Source organism: Aegilops tauschii, chromosome 5 (assembly GCF_002575655.3).
Source record: "Aegilops tauschii subsp. strangulata cultivar AL8/78 chromosome 5, Aet v6.0, whole genome shotgun sequence".
In the NCBI taxonomy this organism is placed as follows: Eukaryota; Viridiplantae; Streptophyta; class Magnoliopsida; order Poales; family Poaceae; genus Aegilops; species Aegilops tauschii.
In genome coordinates, this window is record NC_053039.3 from 355,070,609 (window position 1) to 355,094,272 (window position 23,664).

The 23,664-nt window shown below is 45.5% G+C and overlaps 2 protein-coding genes across 2 annotated transcripts; one reads left to right on the forward strand and one right to left on the reverse strand.

Moving 5' to 3' along the window:
* The first annotated feature begins 10,099 nt into the window (after window positions 1-10,099).
* LOC109731859 (uncharacterized) lies at window positions 10,100-10,684 on the forward strand. The gene has a single exon (XM_020291037.1). It carries the CDS (start codon window positions 10,100-10,102, stop codon window positions 10,682-10,684), a length of 585 nt encoding a protein of 194 aa, XP_020146626.1.
* A 6,805-nt stretch (window positions 10,685-17,489) lies between these two features.
* Window positions 17,490-21,075, reverse strand: LOC109731885 (probable methyltransferase PMT2). Its single transcript, XM_020291061.4, has 7 exons — window positions 20,713-21,075; window positions 19,689-20,338; window positions 19,386-19,596; window positions 18,946-19,240; window positions 18,304-18,693; window positions 18,145-18,222; window positions 17,490-18,046 (listed from the first exon to the last, which is right to left on the reverse strand). Exons 2-7 carry the CDS (start codon window positions 20,328-20,330, stop codon window positions 17,818-17,820), a joined length of 1,845 nt encoding a protein of 614 aa, XP_020146650.1. The 5' UTR covers window positions 20,331-20,338; window positions 20,713-21,075; the 3' UTR covers window positions 17,490-17,817.
* Between the last annotated feature and the right edge of the window lie 2,589 nt (window positions 21,076-23,664).

Below are 23,664 nucleotides of genomic sequence, written 5' to 3' on the forward strand. Positions count from 1 at the left end.
TAATTTCAAAAATCCATCCGTATGGAGTTTCTTCATGTGCTTTACACCAATATGACCTAAACGGCAGTGCCACAAATATGTTGCACTATCATTATCAACTTTGCATCTTTTGGCATCAATATTATGAATATGTGTATCACTTACGGTCGAGATTCAATAAACCATTTACATTGGGTGTATGACCATAGAAGGTTTTATTCATGTAAACAGAACAACAATTATTCTCTGACTTAAATGAATAACTGTGTCACAATAAACATGATCCAATCATATTCATGCTCAGCGCAAACACAAAATAACATTTATTTAGGTCCAACACTAATACCGAAGATAGAGGGAGTATGCGATGGTGATCTTATCAACCTTGGAATCACTTCCAACACACATCGTCACCTCGCCCTTAACTAGTCTCTGTTCATTTTGCAACTCCTGTTTTAAGTTGCTAATCTTAGCAACTGAATCGGTATCAAATACCATGGGGTTACTATGAACACTAGTAAAGTACCTTTGTTCACTTTGCCATCCTTCTTATCCGCCAAGTATTTGGGGTAGTTCCGCTTCCAGTGACCATTCCCTTTGCAGTAGAAGCACTCAGTTTAAGGCTTAGGTCTAGCTTTGGGCTTCTTCACGGGAGTGGCAACTTGCTTGTCATTCTTCTTGAAGTCCCCTTTCTTTTCCTTTGCCCTTTTTCTTGAAACTAGTGGTCTTGTTAACCATCAACACTTGATGCTCTTTCTTGATTTCTACCTTCGCCGATTTCAGCATCGCGAAGAGCTCGAGAATATTTTACATTATCCCTTGCACATTATAGTTCATCACGAAGCTATAGTAGCTTGGTGATAGTGACTAGAGAACTCTGTCAATCACTATCTTATCTGGAAGATTAACTCCCACTTGATTCAAGTGATTGTAGTACCCCAGACATTCTGAGCACATGCTCACTGGTTGAGCTATTCTCCTCCATCTTGTAGGCAAAGTACTTGTCAGAGGTCCCATACCTCTCGACATGGGCATAAGTCTGAAATACCAATTTCAACTCTTGGAACATCTCATATGCTCCGTGGCGTTCAAAATGTTTTTGAAGTCCCGGCTCTAAGTCGTAAAGTATGGCGCATTAAACTATCAAGTAGTCATCATAGAGCTTGCCAAACGTTCGTAATGTCTGCATCTGCTCCTGCAATAGGTCTGTCACCTAGCGGTGCATCAAAGACATAATTCTTCTGTGCAGCAATGAGGATAATCCTCAGATCACGGACCCAGTCCGCATCATTGCTACTATCATATTTCAACTTAGTTTTCTCTAGGAACATATCAAAAACATAGGGGAGCTATAACGCGAGCTACTGATCTACAACATAGATATGAAAATACTATCAGGACTAAGTTCATGATAAATTAAGTTCAATTAATCAAATTACTTAAGAACTCCCACTTAGATAGACATCCCTCAAGTCATCTAAGTGATACGTGATCCAAATCAACTAAACCATGTCCAATCACCATGTGAGATGGAGTAGTCATCAATGGTGAACATCTCTATGTTGGTCATATCTACTATATGATTCACGTTCGACCTTTCAGTCTCCAGTGTTCTGAGGCCATGTCTGTACATGCCAGGCTGATACATCCATTTTGCATCATGTTTTCTTACTATTATTTATAATGTTTTTATCCATAATAATGCTTTTTGGAGTAATTCTAATGCCTTTTCTCTCATAATTTGCAAGGTGCACACCAAGAGGGAGAATTCCGGCAGCTGGAAATCTGGACCTGAAAAAGCTACGTCAGGCCACCTATTCTGCACAACTCCAAATGAGCTGAAACTCCACAAGGATTTTTTATGGAATATTTAAGAAATACTGGAGCCAATAAACACCAGAGGGGGGCACCAGGTGGGCACAACCCACCTGGGCGTGCCAGGCCCCCCTGGCGCGCCCTGGTGGGTTGTGGCCTCCTCGGCCCACCTCCGGTGCCCATATTTTGGTATATAAGTCATTTTGATCTAGAAAAAAATAAGAGGAAGGCTTTCGGGACGAAGCGCCGCCGTCTCGAGGCGGAACTTGGGCAGGAGCACTTTTGCCCTCCGGCGGAGCGATTCTGCCGGGGGAACTTCCCTCCCGGAGGGGGAAATCATCGTCATCATCATCACCAACAAATCTCCCATCTTGGGGAGGGCAACTCCATGAACATCTTCACCAGTACCATCTCATCTCAAACCCTAGTTCATCTCTTGTATTCAATCTTGTTACCGAAACTATAGATTGTTGCTAGGGGGTGACTAGTAGTGTTGATTACATGCATCTTGTAGTTGATTACTATATGGTTTATTTGGTGGAAGATTATATGTTCAGATCCATTATGCATATTAATACCCCTCTGACCATGAGCATGTTTATCGTTTGTGAGTAGTTACTTTTGTTCTTGAGGTCACGGGAGAAACCATGTTGCAAATAATCATGTGAACTTGATATGTGTTCAATATTTTGCTGGTATGAATGTTGTGATTCCCTTAGTGATGTCATGTGAACGTCGACTACATGACACTTCACCATATTTGGGCCTAAGGGAATGCATTGTGGAGTAGTAAATAGATGGTGGGTTGCGAGAGTGACAGAAACTTAAACCCCAGTTTATGCACTACTTCGTAAGGGACCGATTGGATCCTAGAGTTTAATTCTATGGCTAGAATTTATTCTTAATACTTTTCTCGTAGTTGTGGATGCTTGCGGGAGGGTTAATCATAATTAGGAGGTTTGTTCAAGTAAGAACAGCACCTAAGCACCGGTCCACCCACATATCAAATCATCAAAGTAGCGAACACAAATCAAACCAACATGATGAAAGTGACTAGATGAAATTTCCATGTACCCTCAAGAACGCTTTGCTCAATGGGGCTACCTTGCTGCATACTTGTTACTATTATCGTTACTTGCTCGTTACAAATTATCTTGCTATCAAATTACTCGCTACTTACAATTTCAGCACTTGCAGACAATACCTTACTGAAAACTACTTGTCATTTCCTTCCGCTCCTCGTTGGGTTCGACACTCTTACTTATCGAAAAGAGCTACAATTGATCCCCTATACTTGTGGTTCATCACAGGCTCGTCAAGTTTAACCCGAGTATTCTGCATGTGCAAAACTGTTTTGCACCCGTTGTATGTGAACGTAGAGTCTATCACACCCGATCATCACGTGGTGTCTCGAAACGAAGAACTGTAGCAACGGCGCATACTCATGGAGAACACTTCTACCTTGAAATTTAGTGAAGGGATCATCTTATAATGCTACCGCCGTACTAAGCAAAATAAGATGTAAATAAGATAAACATCACATGCAATCAAAATATGTGACATGATATGGCCATCATCATCTTGTGCTTTTGATCTCCATCTCCAAAGCATCGTCATGATCTCCATCATCACCGGATCGACACATTGATCTCTATCATAGCGTCGTGGTCACCTCGCCAACTATTGCTTCTACAACTATCGCTAACTCATAATGATAAAGTAAAGCAATTACATGGTGTTCGCATTTCATACAATAAAGAGACAACCATAAGGCTCCTATCGGTTGCCGATAACTTATACAAAACATGATCATCTCATACAACAACGTATATCACATCATGTTTTGACCATATCACATCACAACAAGCCCTGCAAAAACAAGTTAGACGTCCTCTACTTTGTTGTTGCAAGTTTTGCGTGGCTGATACGGGCTTCTAGCAAGAACCATTCTTATCTACGCATCAAAACAACAACGGTGATTTATCAAGTTTGTTGTTTTAACCTTCAACAAGGACCGGCCGCAGTCAAATTCGATTCAACTAAAGTAGGAGAAACAAACACCCGCCACCCACCTTTATGCAAAACTAGGTGCATGTCTGTCGGTGGAACCAGTCTCATGAACGTGGTCATGTAAGGTTGGTCCGGGCCGCTTCATCCAACAATACCGCCGAATCAAAATAAGACATTGGTGGTAAGCAGTATGACTATCACCGCACACAACTCTTTGTGTTCTATGTTGGAAATATGCCCTAGAGGCAATAATAAATGGTTATTATTATATTTCTTTGTTCATGATAATTGTCTATTATTCATGCTATAATTGTGTTATCCGGAAATCGTAATACATGTGTGACTACATAGACCACAACGTGTCCCTAGTAAGCCTCTAGTTGACTAGCTCGTTGATCAACAGATAGTCATGGTTTCCTGACTATGGACATTGGATGTCATTGATAACGGGATCACATCATTGGGAGAATGATGTGATGGACAAGACCCAATCCTAAGCATAGCTCGAAGATCGTGTAGTTCGTTTGCTAGAGCTTTTCCAATGTCAAGTATCTTTTCCTTAGACCATGAGATCGTGCAACTCCCGGATACCGTAGGAGTGCTTTGGGTGTGCCAAACGTCACAACGTAACTGGGTGACTATAAAGGTACACTACGGGTATCTCTGAAACTGTCTGCTGGGTTGGCACGGATCGAGACTGGGATTTGTCACTCCGTGTGACGGAGAGGTATCTCTGGGCCCACTCGGTAGTGCATCATCATAATTAGCTCAATGTGACTAAGGAGTTAGTCACGGGATCATGCATTACGGTACGAGTAAAGAGACTTGCCGGTAACGAGATTGAACAAGGTATTGGGATACCGACGATCGAATCTCGGGCAAGTAACATACCGATTGACAAAGGGAATTGTATACGGGATTGATTGAATCCTCGACATCGTGGTTCATCCGATGAGATCATCGTGGAACATGTGGGAGCCAACATGGGTATCTAGATCCCGCTGTTGGTTATTGACCGGAGAGGCGTCTCGGTCATGTCTGCATGTCTCCCGAACCCGTAGGGTCTACACACTTAAGGTTCGGTGACGCTATGGTTGTAGAGATATGAGTATGCGGAAACCCGAAAGTTTTTCAGAGTCCCGGATGAGATCCCGGATGTCACGAGGTGTTCCGGAATGGTCCGGAGGTGAAGAATTATATATAGGAAGTCCAGTTTCGGCCACCGGGAAAGTTTTGGGGGTTATCGGTATTGTACCGGGACCACCGGAAGGGTCCCAGGGGTCCACCGGGTGGGGCCACCTATCCCAGAGGGCCCCATGGGCTGAAAGGGGAAGGGAACCAGCCCTTAGTGGGCTGGGGCGCCCCCCTTGGGCCTCCCCCTGCGCCTAGGGTTGGAAACCCTGGGGTGGGGGCGCCCCACTTGACTTGGGGGGGAAGCCACCCCCCTTCCCCCTTGGCCGCCGCCCCCCCTTGGAGATCCCATCTCCCAGGGCCGGCGCCCCCCCCCCCAGGGGTCCTATAAATAGTGGGGGGAGGGAGGGCAGCAGCACCATAGCCCCTGGCGCCTCCCTCTCCCCCTGCAACACCTCTTCCTCCCGCTAGTGCTTGGCGAAGCCCTGCCGGGATCCCGCTACATCCACCACCACGCCGTCGTGCTGCTGGATCTCCATCAACCTCTCCTTCCCCCTTGCTGGATCAAGAAGGAGGATACATCGCTGCTCCGTACGTGTGTTGAACGCGGAGGTGTCGTCCGTTCGGCACTCGGTCATCGGTGATTTGGATCACGGCGAGTACGACTCCATCAACCCCGTTCATTGGAACGCTTCCGCTCGCGATCTACAAGGGTATGTAGATGCACTCCTTTCCCCTCGTTGCTAGTATACTCCATAGATGGATCTTGGTGATGCGTAGGAAATTTTAAAATTCTGCTACGATCCCCAACATTCTACTCGTGCATATCATCTACGCATAGACCTGGCTCGGATACCACTGTTCAGAAACGTAGCATGCAATTTCAAAAAATTCCTACGCTCACGCAAGATATATCTAGGAGATGCATAGCAACGATGGGGGAAGAGTGTGTCCACGTACCCTCGTAGACCGAAAGCAGAAGCGTTTGACAACGCAGTTGATGTAGTCGAACTTCTTCTAGCTCCGACCAATCAAGCATCGAACGTACGGCACCTCCGAGTTATGCACACATTCAGTGCGATGACGTCCCTCGGCCTCTTGATCCAGCAAGGTGTCGAGGAAGTAGATGAGTTCCGTCAGCACAACGGCGTGGTGACGGTGATGGTGATGTGATCCGCGCAGGGCTTCGCCTAAGCACTACGAAGATATGACCGGAGGTGTAAACTATGGAGGGGGGTACCACACACGGCTAGGAATAGATGTTGTGTGTTCTAGCGGTGCCCCCCCCCCCCCACACACACACATATATATATATATGTAGGTTGGAGGGGAGGAGAGGCACCAATGGGGCGCCCCAAGTAGGAGGAAAGAGGGGTGAGGGAAGGAAGTGGGAATCCTAATTCACACTTTCATTTCCCTTCTCCCCTTTCCTTCTCCTCCTCCTATAGCCTTATAGGGCGCACCAGCCCCTTGTGGGCTGGTGTGTTCCTTCACAAGGCCCATATGGCCCATAGGATTGCCAGGGGTACCCGAAACACCTCCCGGTGACCTGATAAGTACTCGATACCCTCCGGAACACTTCCGGTGTCCGAATACCATCGCCTTGTATATTAATATTTACCTCTCGACCATTTCGAGACTCCTCGTCATGTCCATGATCTCATCCGGGACTCCGAGCAACATTGGTCAACAAATCACATAACTCATATAATACTATATCGCCATCGAACGTTAAGCGTGTGGACCCTACGGGTTCGAGAACTATGTAGACATGACCGAGACACCTCTTCGGTCAATAACCAATAGCGGAACCTAGATGCTCATATTGGCTCCTACATATTCTACGGAGATATTTATCAGTCGAACCGTTTATGACAGCATACGTTATTCCCTTTGTCATCGGTATGTTACTTGCCCGAGATTCGATCCTCAGTATCTTCATACCTAGTTCAATCTCATTACCGGCAAGTCTCTTTACTCGTTCCGTAATACATCATCCTGCAACTAACTCATTAGTCACTTTGCTTGCAAGGCTTCTTATGATGTGTATTACCGAGAGGGCCTAGAGATACCTCTCCGAAACTCGGAGTGACAAAACCTAATCTCGATCTATGCCAACTCAACAAACACCTTCGGAGATACCTATAGAGCATCTTTATAATCACCTAGTTATGTTGTGACATTTGATAGCACACAAGGTATTCCTCCAGTATCCGGGAGTTGCATAATCTGATAGTCGAAGGAATATATATTTGACATGAAGAAAGCAATAGCAATAAAACTGAACGATCATAATGCTTAGCTAACGGATGGGTCTTGTCCATCACATCATTCTCCTAATGATTTGATCCCGTTCATCAAATGACAACACATGTCTATAGTTAGGAAACTTAACCATCTTTGATTAACGAGCTAGTCTAGTAGAGGCTTACTAGGGACATGGTGTTTTCTCTATGTATCCACACATGTATCAAGTTTCCGGTTAATACAATTCTAGCGTGAATAATAAACATTTATCATCATATAAGGAAATATAAAATAACGACTTTATTATTGCCTCTAGGGCATATTTCCTTCATCATATTGCATCATATGAAATGATTGCATCATTTACTTTGTTCAAATTGTGTAGGACAAAATTGCCCAACAAAGATACAAAGACATGGAAGCTTCGGAGGGCAAATTCTTCAAACTAGAGCATTGTTGGGACTTGCTCAAAGAGTGCGAGAAGTGGAAGTTGATTGACAAAGAATCCCCACCGAAGAGAGGTTCACTTACAAACATGGATGAAGATGAGGATGGCCCAAGAAACTTGAACAAGCCCGATGGCGACAAGAAGACTAAGGAGAAGATAAAGAGAGAGCACGAAGCGTCGAGCTTGCAGGAGAAGATTGATGTCATGGTGCAATCAAATGAGTTGATGTTAGCGAAGACGTTGGAGATTAAGAAAGAGTTGGCCGAGAAGAAGGCACGGGAGAAGCAAGGAAAATGGCAAATGCTCAAGGAAGAGGGGTTGCGCAAAGCGGCCATTGAGGAGAGAAGAGCACGTGTCGCTGAAAACAAAGCCATGTCCAAGTTGCTCGCCGAAGAGAACAAGATCATGACAATGAACCACAATGACATGGACGACCTCACCAAAGAATGGCATGATATGGCAAGAAGAGAAATCTTGAAGAGGGGAATGGTTGCGTCGGCCAGCGCGTGTTACAGTGTCGGAGATGTTTTCTCAGCGGGGTTTGGAACCAGTGTCGTCGATGCGTTCAGTGCACCAGCCGATGATTTCGGTGCGGGAGTTGAAACAAGCGCCGGAGGTGGATTCGGTGGTTCCGATGAACTCCATGGACTCGATGGCGTGGAGTGAAGATCGGCCAAGATGATGCCGGACATGGTCGTCACTTTTGCAAGACCCTCTTTTGCGTTTGTCCTACAAAACTTAAGCTTTTATTTGCGCGTGAACTGTGTTCTATTGTTTGAATTTGAACTTATTTGTTGGAATCAATGTCAAATTCGATAATTGGGCGTCTCCGGTTTGCAGGTCGAAGCAGACCCCGCGTAGCCGACCCGTAAAAGAGCATATTCACCGAATATCATTTTTTACGGGTCCGTTTTGCAGGGTCTGAGTCTGACCTCGCCTGCGCCGGCCTGCATATACCCTTTTCCGCGAACTGCAAAAGTCATATGCGGGTCAGGATTTTGCGGGTCTGCTAGAGATGCTTTTAGTAGGTCGCCTTGCAGGAGTTTCCGCCCCAAGTGTTTAACAACGGACATGGAAATAGAATTACATTAGTATGGTCGCTAGATTTAACACCTTGAACACATGAATTGTTGTGTTTTTCAAATATAGTCTTGAAAATAGTAGCCCCTATCATGACTGTCTTACGATCTCTATCTGTGAAAGCGGGAAACTAGCTGCTAGCTACAAAGATCGGCAAAATTGCTAAGCTTCTTGTTAATCCGTGCGGAAACACTAGCTAAGTTTCTTCAAAGATTAATGCGAGGGTCTTCCGGAATGTATCCACCATGCCAAACATCATCATGAATTTAGCTAGGTTTTCCAGAGTATTATGACACCAAAAGATTTAGTTAGGGGTTCAGCAACAACGGAAGCGCTCAAAAAGGGATGGCGTCCCTCCTTATGCTTACCTCGTGAGAAATATGAATGAGCGAAATGTGAGGATCTTGCGGAATGTACCCGCCATGCCAACCATCATCGCGGGTAAGATTAGGTCGAAAGCTGCTTTGTGGGGGTGGCAGAGGCTAAATGTTTGAGTTAATTGATGCCATGAAAGTGGACTATTGAGTGTGTTGTTTCTATACGGCATGTGTACTTCTTTGTAAAACTCTTCTTAATTAAAGAATGAAGGCAAAGGTTTTGCCCCCTTTTTCATCAAAAGATTCATGTTCCTTCCATACATTTCTTTAAGTTATCTTATCCTTTGGCCGGAGTATGATTCCTAATCACCAGCAGCAGCCAGTAGAAGACCTTGATTCTCAAATGGGTCTTGAGAATCTACGGAAGCTCATACGGGAAAGAAAATATCGAGAAGATAATCGTACAAGGGATTCACGGAAGACAATAAACCTGATTTAGTTAACCTGGTTTGGTATCTGAGTGCAATCAATGGAAGAGGGTGGCACAGGCTACGTACAACAAGTTTGGATAGCGGTTCCTTTGTGTGTAGACATATGTTCTTATTTTTGCCGGTTGTGGCTATTTTTTATTTATTCTTTTACTTTTTTACTGGAGCTTGTTAGTTGGAACTTTTAATAAATAGAATATATGATTGTGTGCATCGTAACAATACATAGGCAGGGGATTAGAGCAACTCCAACGGGCCGACTCAAACGGACGGCGCTTTTGTCTGTTTTTGTACGTTTAGGTTAGCCGTCCGCCCGGCGTCCGCCCTCTTTTAGATTTGGGTCGGCAGTGCGCCCAGCACGCCGAAGATCATGCCAGCGGCCATGTCGTCACCCTGGTTTTGGCGCTCCAGCGCACGGGAAAGGTTCGCACGTGCGGGCGAAAATCGGGCTAGCGCGTGCTGGTTTTGGCGCTCCAGCGCGCGGGCCGCGGCCGGCGCTCGTTATAAGAAGGCGCTCCCTCCACACTCTGTCTGCCGCCCACTCGTGTCGCCCCCTCTCACTAGCCTGCCGCCTCTGCGCCACCATGTCAATTCGCCGCCTGGGCGCTTCGGATTTTCGCGGAGTCCGCGAGCGCCGCTCCGGCGCCTTCTCCTCCGAGATCTGGTTTGACGAGAAACGCCTCATCCTCGGTACCTTCGACACCGCAGAGGAGGCGGCCCGCGCGCACGACGCGGCGGCGTGGCGCCTCCTGAGGCCTCGTGGGGAGATGAATTTTCCCGACGTGTCGAGCCAGCGGGCGCAGGATCTCGCGCCTCTCCCGCGGCTTTTCACCGACGAGGATCGTCGTGTCCACCGGAGGCGGCAGCGTCACCTCGCCATCGCCGAGATGGACGTGGAAGCAATGGTGGTGTGGCGCGAACGCTTCCCGCAGGACATCGTCGACGAGCGCCTGTTCTACAAGCAAAGGAGGACGGAGAGGGAGGCAAGGAGGACGGAGCGAGCCACCTATCGGGAGGACAAGCGTGCGCGGAAGCAGGCCGTTCAATTGAAACTGAAGCTACGAGAAACGTCGGGGTGGTACTTCGAGGACGAGCAGTATGCTGACGCCTACATTCAGACGTCGGAGGAGGACATTACCGAGTCGGAGTCGGAAAGCGGCGACGAGTAGTTGGTCTTTTCTTTTATCTGTGTACGCTAGAACTATCTATGTATCCTTTTTCTATCGGAAAAAATGGCCGGCGGCGTCGGTGACGAAGCAGGCGGGCGAGGGTGTGCTGTTGGATGTGGAGAGGTCAATGTGCCACCGACCAGCGGGCCCGTGAAGGAGAGAGGGCGAGCGTGCGCGCGTCCGTCTCGTGTCCGTGCCGACGCAAATCCGGCTCAAAAATGGGCCGAAAATGGGTCGGTAGGCGGACGAAAGCGGACGCGCGTTCGTTTGGGTCGGCGCATTGAGCCGACTTTTATATCCGCGTCGACCCAAACGGACGACGGCGGACGAAATGGATCGTCCATTGGAGTTGCTCTTACTCTCCTAATTTTTTTAAAGAAGTTAACATCCACTTAACTCCGTGAAGCTCGTCTGGTCATGCCTTTGTAATCCGTCTGATACCCACAACCCTGTGTGTGATAAGATTGAGCATGAGTCATGGAGGCGGACGTTTGGAACCTGGGTGTAGATGCACCTGTTTTCTTAAGAAAAATAGAAATTGTGAAATAGTCAAACATTCATGATATTTTTTAGCAAAAAAGGATCAAGTATTCTTATGTAAAAAAATCGCCAAGAAATTACTTTGATGTTAATGTGGGCGAAAAAATAAAGCCAACATTCTTTTTGCGGGAAAAAAAGCCAGCACTATATTGAGGTTATTATTCACACTTTTTGTCCTTCAAAATTTCTTTTTCTCAAAAGTCGACGGTAGTTATTCATCCATGAAATTTTTTATATATGGGTACAACATAAAGTCGAGTTTATTGCCAAGAATTTCTGGACTCCTTTCACAATTTACAAAAACAAAATTGTCATGCCAAGTGGCTATGCACCCGAGAGCCAAGCCGCATTTTCTGATGAGTCACACGCTATTTTGTTGTCCCGCACCATGTGGTTAGAGCATCTCTAGCAGACCCCGCAAAAAGCCCCGACCCGCAAAATAACCGCCAAAATGCAGGTCGGGACGGAAAATCCCGCCCGAACACACATGGCAAACACGGCTGGCCCGCAAAAAAATTTGAGGGGCGCGGCAAAATCTTGAACCCGCGAATACGCGGGTTCCAACCCCTCCCCCCCCCCCCCCCCCCCCCCGTCCCTCGGTGCCCTGCATATAGCGGGAGCGGTTGGTGGGGAGGACATTTTCAGCCCGCGCTTTTCCCCACCAACCACCTCCCCTCTCCCCCTCGCCCCGCCGCCCAAGATTCCGGAAGTAGTTGGCGGGAGCACGCCGAAAAGCCACCACACGCACGAGGTTGCCCTCCGCCACCCCCCTCCTACATCGGCGGGCCAGACAGTTGCGGATCTGCGGCCCTTTGTCGCGGGCGGCCGGATTTGGCTTTTCCGGCCGCCGGTGGCTGCGCCAAGTGATGGAATGGTCGGGGAGCATCTCGCGCAGCCGCGGCAAAATCGCATCTCCGCATGAAGGTACGGGTTCGTCCTGTCGCCACCGCCGACGGTTTGCGGGCATGGATACGGCCGGCCGGCCGGCGGGCTCGGCGCTCGCGCAGAGGCTCTATGGCTCACCGATGCCGCTCATACAGTGCGACGACTGCACACGGACAGTGCTGCGGCTAACTTCGGGCACGCCGAAGCACCCCGGATGGGTGTTCTTCAAATGCGAAAACGACGGGGTACGTGTTGTTTTCATTCGGCTCATTTCGATTGCTCAATCTTTGGTTCAATTGCGATAGCTCATTTCTAACATCATTATGTGTATAGGAAGATGGATGCTCATTTTGTTTTTGGGAAGGCGAATACATTGATTTATTGATAGAAAGAAACTTAATAGACGTTCGTGCACTCCTTAGTAGAATCGAAGGCAATGATGCGGCTGCATGTGCAACTAGAGGAGAAGCAACGTCTACTTTTTTTGAACCAAAGATGAAGAATGAAGAATGCAAAATCAAAAATCCACATATCAACAATGAATGCATGGAGAAGATATTGACCCAACTAGTGGGAGCAGTTATGGAAGTTGAAAATCTTCTAAAATGCATACTTATGGTTCTTGTTTTCTTTGGTCTTACTATTCTAGCAAAGATTTGGTGATGTCCTATGTATTCAATATTTGTTGAAAAAGCAAAAAAAATGCATTATGTTGTGTCAAATTGAGGTGCAAATTTAGGTTTTGCGGGCCGGGAAGAGCGGCGCCAGACCAGACCCCGCAAAGCCGGCCCGTAAAAAAGCATATTTCACGAATATCCTTTTATACGGGTCTGTTTTGCAGGGTCTGCCTCTGCATCCGTCCGCGCCGGTCTGTAAAACCATTTTTCCACAAACTGCAAACGCGTTTTGCGGGTCGGCGGGATGCGGGGTTTGCTAGAGATACTCTTACCAATAATGTGATGCTGAGTGGCAAATTTGACCTGTGGACGAAATCAAATCACAGAATGAACTGTCCGTGAAACTATTTCACACGGCTGACTTTTTGTGTGACGCCCGACACGAAGGCGCCACACTACACTGTGCAACGCCTCACACATAGGCGCTACACGTCTGGCCAGCGTTGCACCCCAGACTGCCTAAAAATTGCTAAGTCATTGTGCAGAGCCTAAGAGCTAGGCGCTACACTGTATAGTGTGGTGCCTAGCTCTCAGGCGCTGCACACTGACTTAATAATTTTCGGATCACACGGATGCGATGCTGGCCAGACGTGTAGTGCCTATCTGTGAGGCGTTGCACAGTGTAGTGTGGCGCCTTCGTGTCGGACGTCACACAAAAAGATCAGCCGCGTGAAATAGTTTCACGGGCAGTTCATTCTGTGATTTGATTTCATCCATAGATCAAATTTGTTAATTTTGCCATGCTGAGTTGCTGGCAAGAAAAAACGCCTCGTGGTATCACGTCCCATGGTACGGCACGGTTCCCATTGTGCGCTGGCTTTGGCTGTACTGGCTGAGGTGAGGTGAGGTGCCGTCCCGTCCTTCACTTCTCTCGGACGAACCATGTTCTGTCGTTTCTTTCTCTTTTCTGAGAGGAGCGGAGTCCTGTTTAGGGCAAGCATGCAGCTCGTTGAAACCTCAACGGGGCAGGCCAGCGAGTGCGTGGCCAGGTCAGGTTTGTGGGACGGACACTCGGGCAGAAGAACAGTTCGTCCACGGACGGACGGAGCTATCCACCAGTGACCCGTCGTGGATCCCGGACATTCGTGTGGGGAGCCTTTACGGCCCCTCGCCCGCGATGATTACGATCTTGACGTACGTAACAGATCTCGTGCGTGTGTTGGACGATGAAATGATTCGTCTATGGACTATGCATGCAGGTGAACTAGGTCATGGCAAACGGTCATGATATATTATTATTATCTTGACGGGACAACGGAACTGAATTATTGGAATTCGCATCGTGTGCATCATTGTCCAATGAGCATCCCCTTTGCTATCGTCTGTCCTATCTGGCCTATCTGGAAGAAAGATGTGAGCGAGATGCATGCACTAGCAGCTACGAGCGCGATCTAGATCGGATGCCCGAGGTTAGGAATGGGACATCTCCGTGGGTGCTCGGGCACGATGCCAGACATAACTTGCTGCTCTTGCAAGTAAACCAAGTTTTAGCTCCAGCACTGAACTTCATGCCCTATTGGCATGTTCCCGGAAAACAAAGAATAAAGGGGGAAATTAGCCAGGGAGAGAACAGAATGTCTTTCTCTCAACCAAAAAAAAAAAAAGCCATTTGTTGTCGTTAACACGCGTAATATTTGTCCAGTCTCCAAAACCAACGAGTAAGAATTGCCCCCCCCCCCCCCCCCCCCCACCACACACACACACACACACACAAAATACCCGATCGTTTGCAATGACCTCATATTAATACTGGCATCAAAGGTAGATATGGCTCACAAATCCGCCCGGGACGGCATTTTTCAACCATCTATGATGCCTTTTTTTATCAACATGTAGGCAATATAGTAAGGAATGCATCTTGGACTTGGTAGACCCGTGGAGGTAATAAAGCTCTTCATATATTCAACCTGATAGGTCACAGTCGCAATATCTATTGAGTATCACACCCACGTGCTTTTCTTTTACCCTACAAAGTAAGCACCTCATATCTGATGCCGCCATGACGTGGAAAACTTTGTTATGCACAAACCAATTGCCAATATTTTAAACCAGGCAACGTTTATCTTTAGAATATGAAATGGCCCAAAATCACGCGATCGTCTGCAATGACCTCATATTATCCCTACAAAAATTATTATCACACCGACTATTAAAGCCAGACAACATCTCAAAAACCATATGCGATAACATTTTCTAATCATCTATGATGGCTTTTTGTCGATACAAATAACAATATGATAATAGGTGTTGGGCCTGATAGGTTACATTCACAATATCTGTTGAGCATCACACTCACTTGATTCTTTTTACAAATAAATTAAATTAAATTGCAACCAATATGCTAGAAGAGGTTCTGATTTTTTAGCAATGAAAGCCAACAACAACTTCAAGAAAAAGCTAGCCAACGAGGTAACAAAATGTCATTTGTTTCTTAATCCTTTGTCTTTGTTAAACCAATTAATGTTTACTTAGTCACGCACAATTAATGAGTAAAAAATGGCCCAAAAGTTCAAGACCGTCTGCAAAACCTCGTATCATTATTGACTATTAAAGGCAGACGGCTGAAAAACCCAAACCCATTTGTGACAACATTTTTTTATCATCTGTGATGACTTTTTAGCGACACAAAATGACAATATAATACTCCTTCCATTTCAAAATGTGGTGCATATAAAGTTTTGCATAAGTCAAACATATCTATGTTTAACCAACTTTATAGAAGAAACTATCGACATCAGGAGTATTAAAAAAAGTCAGCATCTACAATATTAAATAATTAAAATATAAAAGTGCATTTCATTATGGATCCAATAATACTAATCTTGTATTGTGGATGTTGGTTTTTAAATATAAATTTGGTCAACCTTTGACATGTTTAATTTTAAAAAAAAAACTAATACACAGTACATTTTGTAACGGAAGTAGTATGTACTCCCATTATTTCTTTTTACTCTATATATAAAATTTGTCTCGAGTCAAACTTCGTAAAGTTTGACCAAATTTATATTAAAAATTATCAACGTTACAATACTAAAGATATACAACATAAAAGTTAATTATATGGTGCATACAATGATACTGGTTTGATATTCTGAATGTTTATTTATTTTTTCTCTAGTCTTAGTCAAACTTGATGAAGTTTGACTTTAGAGTAAAAAAAGAAACGAAGGGAATATTGGACATGATAGGTTGGTGAAGGTAATAAAGCTCTTTGTATATTCGACCTGATAGGTCACGGTCACAATAATACTCTTAGTATCACACTCATGTAATTCTTTTTACCATACAAAAAGTAAGCAGCTCATATCAGCTGTTGCCACGAGGTAAAGAACTTTGTTATCCGCAAACTGATTGCCGATATTTTAAACTGAGCAAGTGGCATCAGTCATAGATCGTAGTTACATGGTGCGTTCTACCAGGAGCACGTCGGCAAGGTATACAAGTTCTGTTAGCGAAACCCACCGAGAAACATTTATTGGCATCTGCGAATCGATCTACATTGGGCCCATCTTCAAAAGACAGAACTTAATGTTACACCTAACACAGAAAGAGACAGAAAATAAAATATCAGCCACGTCACAATAAATCGTCGAAACAGCGAAGAAAATACAGTTAAAAAACACCGCAAAAAGCTTAGGAACTAAAGTGTAAGCACATGCGTGGTACAGTAGAAGATCAACTTGCATGGAAATACCAAGCACTAAATTACTGCAACAAAGACTCGCCCTATATTCTGATTCACCCTTTTTCATGCTAGTTGAGGAGTTACTATTTCAGTTTCCTATGAGCCACAGAAGTAATCATACGTGCAATCTATCTTGATCAATGGTTTTCAAGTCTAAATATTTAAAATGATATTGGAAATCAAAGCTTTAACAGAATGACTGAAGGTATGTCTAAAACTTCACTTATTGTGTGAGCTGGGAGGAGCAACAGCGAACATGTAATCACGTCCTCACCACGAAGAAGAAAACTGGAGGAGGTAAATCGCCCACATAATAATACTTACTTGTTTAGGATAAGCAACAAACTCTTGCATTTATTCAGTTCCTAAATCCACCATTTCTCTCTTCCTGCACCTACATTCACAGTTAGCCTGTCAGGAAGCTTGGCTATCCAAGAAATTATGCACTGCAGTAAAGCCATTTAAGATATGTTTTATGTCCTGATTAAGTAAAAAAAAAGGTCAGTTTTAGGAGTAAGTAGGAACATACCATTAACTTATATTGAACCTTTGGTCTGGCCTGTTGTCTGAAGCTATGAATGGTAATGAAGGCTTGCCAGCATAATCTTCAAAAGAATCACAAAAGACAGTAATATTACCTGCAATCTAATTCAGTAAGAAAGCAACCTAAAGCATAGGCACTCAGGCGGCATATCAATCTGCATTTTATTTCTGGATGTAACAGTAGATATGCAGCATCTTTGCACTAAAACATATGCATCGACTCTTTATACTACTCAGAACTGCACATTGTGGAATTGGAGCAGGAGCACCGAACATTTAGCATGCACATAGTGGAATGGAGCAGGAACACCAAGAGGTTCTCCCATCCATTGTTCCATTAAGCTCCCCACAGGAAGAAAATATCTCTTCTAAAATTGCCAAAAAAAAAAAACTCTTCTAAATATATTCTTGAGTAGAAAATGTTCAGATCGTTCAGGTAACAGCACAGTAAAGTTACGGAAGAAATAACCGTACATAACAAAAACAACAAAGCAATGGGGTTACTGGTAATAAAGCAAACATTCAGAAGTTGCAGCATGAGCAACATTACAGAAACTAAAGCAATAATATTTCTTGACAATACATCCTTCAATTAACCAGAGTAACTTCATGCCGAATGACGAATGAAATTAAATTACAAAACTGTTACAACAATATACTGCTGCCAATCAACCTTGATTGCTTCATTGGTACCCCGGAGGAGAGTAGGCCATTTTTGTTCGCACCTGATGACTCCATATCTCAATTCCTGGACGCCAGCTTCAAAGGTGGATCCCAGAATTCCCCGTGTTAGAATATGTTCTTCACGATGCGGCCGTCTGGTTTCCGCCAACCCAATACTGCTTCACAGCATACAAGACCTTCTCGCGCACTAAGGGGCCGTCCTCGTGGTCAACTAGCTTCGTGTTCCATCTCATGCCCCGAGCAAGTTTGTTCACCTTTGTCAAGACATCGACATCGTCACGCATTATAACAGCACCTTCAGGCCTCAAGATGCGGTCCATCTCAAGGAGGATGTCTTCCATGCTGCACCTGTTTGGTTTTAACATACAGAATGAATCAGCATTGGCAATCTTACTAATTGTTACACAAGGTGACAGAACTGATGCCGCAGGACAAGAGCAGCTTACTTATTGCTATACAAGGTGAAAAGGCCACTAGCGTGGATAAGATCATAGGTCCTTGGATAAGTAGAGAAAGCTTCACACCTGACATGAAATTGTGAGACGTGTCAGTAAGTTCATGACAACAACTTTACTGGGACGAGATTCAGGCATAACAAGCCATACCAGTCATGGTAAATGCCAATCAATCCTCGCTCATAAACAGCCCCCAGGGTTGCAATCTTTGCAATGGTTGGCACCACATTCATCACCCAAGATTTTGGGGACTCGATCGCCGCAGCAAAGCCCCCAAAACCTGCATTCATGTCCATGATGTTTCTGTACCTACCAGTAAGTAGATACTTGTTCACATTGCTATAAGCCTTCACATGCTTCTTCCACATTTTGTTGTCTTTCTGATATGCCTCAGATGAAACCCCTGGAATTAACCCATTAGAAATTTTTGGAGGAACTGCGTTGAGCCTGCTTGGGAAGGGCTTGATTGCTCCCCCGGCAACTTCACTTGGATTTTGTACATCAGGAAGAGGTGTAACACATGCCTTCATCTTCTTGTACCTGGTGTTGCAAGAATAAGTGAAAATTAGGATAGGAGAGAGGTTATATAAATTATTAACCAGAACTCCTAAGAACTTGTTAATGCATCAGCACATCTAAGTAGGCAAAGCAAAAATAATGCATTGACCGGACAGTATACCTATTGATGCTGGACTATCGTAATATATACTCTGAATCCAGCTAAAGGATATTAAGCTAAAGTTAGCAATTCTGTCCAATAGATTGTTTCACAAAACTACAGTAGAAACATACCAGACATCATCTGCATTTGTTGATTCACACATCTGCACAGTGGATTCTTCTAGCCTAGATGGACAGGACTCAGTATTTACTCTTTTCCTCCATATTGCCGTCTCACCCTTCTCCGAGACTTTCTCCCAACATAGAAGCTCAGCCATTTCCTCTATCTTGTTCTGCTCTGCTTCAAGATCCTCCTTTGTACGTTGCCAACCCTTGTAGTTCGCCTTCCAGTTAATTGGAGGACCTGACAGCACCCAGTATCCGCCAGGTCTTAGAACCCTATCAACTTCCATCATATAGAGTCCATCTGCATATCAGCAAATACAGAAAAAAAAATGAGAAGTAGAACAAGAACTGCATCAAAATGGCACAAGGTATTTACGCAATAACAAAATGTATCAAGCCCATATATTGGATGCACAGTATAGAAGGACACATGATTAGAGGCTCACCATTCATTCCCCATGGAATCAAGCACCTAGAACAATGGGCCATATCAAAGGCTCTTGATGGATAAGGGAGTTTAATTGTGCCAAGAACACCGATAACAGCTGGGACACCTCTCTCCAGAGCAAACTGTACTTGGGCTTCGTGTGAATCTCTGGGTGCAAACGACATGGCTAAAACATTCCTCTTTAACAAGTAAGCTCCCCAGCTAGCCACCTGAAAAAATTCAGAATTTTAGGACATGAACAAAGTCAGAAGAAGCTCGCGAAGTAGCAGTAAGCAATATACAGTTTGATATTTCCGCTTACCCCGCAACCAGTGTCCAATGCAGTCCTGACGGTTCCGTTGGCAATCGGTATAACTGACGCCAGTTGATCAATGTACTTATCAGCACCTTGAGGGAACTGTGTCCCTCCACCAGGGAATCTGAAGACGTTGCCCTCGTACTGCACCCAGTTCTGTATGGCTTTCTCGACCGTCAAGCTCTTATAGGGGCAATTCGCGAAAGGAACATAGTCCCGACTTTTGGGCCATGGGAATGGAGCAACATATCCCTTAGGGGGTGGTACCAGGCAGTGCAGCTTTTCTTTCTGCGGTGGGCAGTGCCGCTCTCTGTAATTCATGTTCTCCCGAGGAAATTTCATAGCTCTGTTTTGATCTTGGCAAGGTGTATAGTCCGTGAAGCGGTCCGGGCATGGCTTAAACTTCTTCACCGGCGAAACAAGATCGCCGGAGCTGCCTTGTTTGGAATGGTGTGTATCGAAGCTGAGGTTGGGTAAGATGGTGCAATCGGTCCGCTTCGTGATCTCCAGGGCAATGCTGTCCCCCTTTCCGAAGCCACTCTTCTGCCACGCCCCGAGGATGTAGAAGAAGCAGCACAAGCCAATCACTATGCATATAGACACGATGCTTCTAGTCCTGTTGTCCGCAGGACCCCCCTTGACGGCCATGGTTTATCCTGAGAATTGCACACTGAATAAGATTGTCTTTTTTTACTAATTATGGTCCATTACATATAATTTTTCCTAAATCTGCTGCAGCCGCAATTTCAAGTCTTTTTTTTTTTGCGGGGAACCGCAATTTCACCTGAGGCAATCATAGACGGACGATAATAAACAGGAAAGAAAGCATGTGGCTTTCGTGTATCACATCAGTGTATCCTAACCACCAAACTTCACCAAAATTGTTGAAACAACAGATCTCTAAAATCCCACACATGTCGCCAGCACCCAGCAGAAGGAGTGAAGCGCGAGGCTCACAGGGGCGGATCTTGGCGTCGGGATCAGTGGAGGGGGGGACTAACCACGGGATAAAAACAAAACAAGCTCATACCTCACAACCCAATGGCGAAAGATTGCGATGCCGCGACGGGAGGAAGGACGGAGCTCGGAACTGCGGAAGCTGCCGTAGAGGGCTTGAGGCGTGAGCAGCTGCTCGCGGAGGAGAATGGCTCGCCGGCCGGATCCCGGGTTACCGCCAGCTCCTAGGCGAACGGCAGCTTCTGCAACGGCTGGGAGAGAACCCGGGGCCAAAATCTCGGGGTTTTAGAGCTGCGTTTCCCCCGATTTTCCGAGGGCGGTGGGGATTCGCCCAACCCCGAGCTTGACAGTTCTGCTCCACCTCCACCGACGGGTCGGGGAGAAGCGAGGGAGTATGTTTTCGCCGTTGGATTTCTGGGGAGAATAAAGCGGAAAGGCGATAGAAATCCTGGGCTTTGGGGCCGTCGCTTTCGTGGATACAGATCTGTCTGCTGCCGCCCTACGGGGTTCGCGGATCAAGCACGCCCGTTTACCCGACTGGAAGATTCTCAAAAAAAACGACTGGAAGATACTCTTCTTTTTGCATTAACCATTTAAATTTAAATCTCATACACTTTCTTTTTGTGGGTACTCATACACTTTTTTTAATGCAGTACAGACGCAGGCGCTCATATATACTCGCATACACTAACCGTATGAACGCACACACGCACACCCTACCCCTATGAGCACTTCCGAGAGACTGAGCCAGCATATTATCTTGAGATTTTACGAAGTAACCGTAGACGTCTCGCAGTCGACGGAAACGTCTTCTCCCACTGAACGTGCATCACCGGATATCCTGAAATAAATCCAGAATAAATTCAAGCACCAGGACTTAATTCCACAGCTCGAACCAACCACAAATCTATTAGACCTAAGAAGAAAAAAAACTCAAACACTAATTCTTTGGCAAACAACTTGATAACACTCTTCAGTTACATATAGTTAAAATGAAGGAGACAAGCACAAGCTATCAGGATGGAAAATAATTCAAAACAATGCAAACAAATGTATGAAAATTAATGTGTATATCTAATAATTAAGAGTCAAATTAGACAGGCGGCAACACGCACCATGAATGATCTGAACCTTACAAGTGCTCAACCCCTCCCCCAAGAAAATCAACTTCTCAATAAAAACCATCCCTGGCCGGCCAAAATATCTCATTTTCGTCTCAAAAATAGAACAAGCGTTGAAAGGTTGTAGAGGAGCAAGAGATAGGGGATATTGGAGGCTACCACTCGATGCATGTGCTCCACAAACCGTCGGCGGTCACCAAGATTGCCTCGGCTGCTCCATCGCCGAAAAAGGAGATACGAAGGGAGCAAAAGAGAAGGAAAGAAAGGAGCGGGGGAATGGTTGTACGCAGTTGGACCAGGCGGGGGCGCTCGGCTAGGTGCGGCTCGCCGGGTGGGGGTGCACGTTTGGGTTGGGTGGGTCTCAACTAGGTGGGAGGTGCGGTTGGGCTAAGTGCGCCTGGACGTGGTTGGGTTTCGTTCGATCAACCCAAAACTGAAGCAGGCCATTAAAAAGGCAAAGGGTAAAACTAAATCAACGACCGTGGCAAGCACAGCGAGCATTGGATCAACTATAATAATAATTTGTGCATAAGTTTGTTTGAATTGGATAAAAGTGTGGAAAGGTAATGCTAAATGGGTGGTTGATGTCACGAACATGAATCTAGGAGGTTAAAAAAATGAAATTCACTCAAAAAATCTTATAAATGTGATCAATTTTTGCTAAGTTTGACTTATAAAAAATTAAAAATATGTTTACTATATTTGGGAACGGGTTCGGGTTAGTCAAGGGCCACGCGTTTGTTTAGAGCAACTCTGGCTCTCCGTTTGTAGAGGTACGTACATTTTTTCTTGTATTTTTTAATTCTTTCTTAGGGCACAAGGATCCGGCATCCGTACCAATAATGTGGAGGTAAGAAAAAACTCACATACGCTTTGACTTGCCTGCTCCTGGTCCAGTACAATGAAATTGCACCGTGACCTAACCAAACGCGCCAACGCACGAACTTTTTTTTCTAGAACCAACGCACGAACTTAAATCGTGTGGGGTCCCTGGCCGGTGACCAGCACTTATGGGGTCACGTGCCCACTGGGTACCGAGTGAGTAGTGAGGCAGTGACAGTGAGTGGGTTTGGTTGGCGAGCATGAGCGTGCAGCGCGCCTCGTGAGCACGGTGGGGTTTGAACTGATCGACCGCCGACGTCCGGCGCGGCGCGAGCCCGTCGGTGAGTGCGTTCGTCAACCCGCAAATAAGAAAAACGAGTGCGTCGGTCCAGCTAGCGAAGAATGCCCGAGCAGCAACAGAAAAGGCAGAGGAGGAACTATGTAAAGCTAAATGTGAATGAAGATTTTGACCCAGACTTATTCAAGGGCTTGTATGATGCTGTTATCAGCGACTTTAATGGCAAATTCTTCGCGGCAGAAAACGGAAAATCGATTGGTGTGAAGATGTGCTCATGGCCGAGGCACTGGACTTACGGTTTGGTCTTAATTTGGCAACTACAATCGGGGTATAATTGCATGGAGATGAGCTCCGACAAGATCGAGCTAATAGAGACACTGAAGAACGGAGGTCGCTCTTTCGGCCCGTCAGCGACAATTTTTCATGATATACTAATTGTGCGGCCCATGATTCTCACATATCATCTTGCGTGTGACTTTTCGCATATTATTTTTTAGCATACTTCTAGAGAGGCTAATTTGTGTTGCACATGATTTAGCCAAACTAACTAGAAATAAGATGTGTGCGGGATGGATGAAAGATCCATCCATAGACATTGTTTATACTCTTATATAAGATACTTGTTGGGAAACGTAGTAATTTTAAAAAAATCCTACGCACACGCAAAATCATGGTGATGCATAGCAATGAGAGTGGAGAGTGTTGTCCACATACCCTCGTAGACCGAAAGCGGAAGCGTTATGACAACGCGGTTAATGTAGTCGTACGTCTTCACGATCGACCG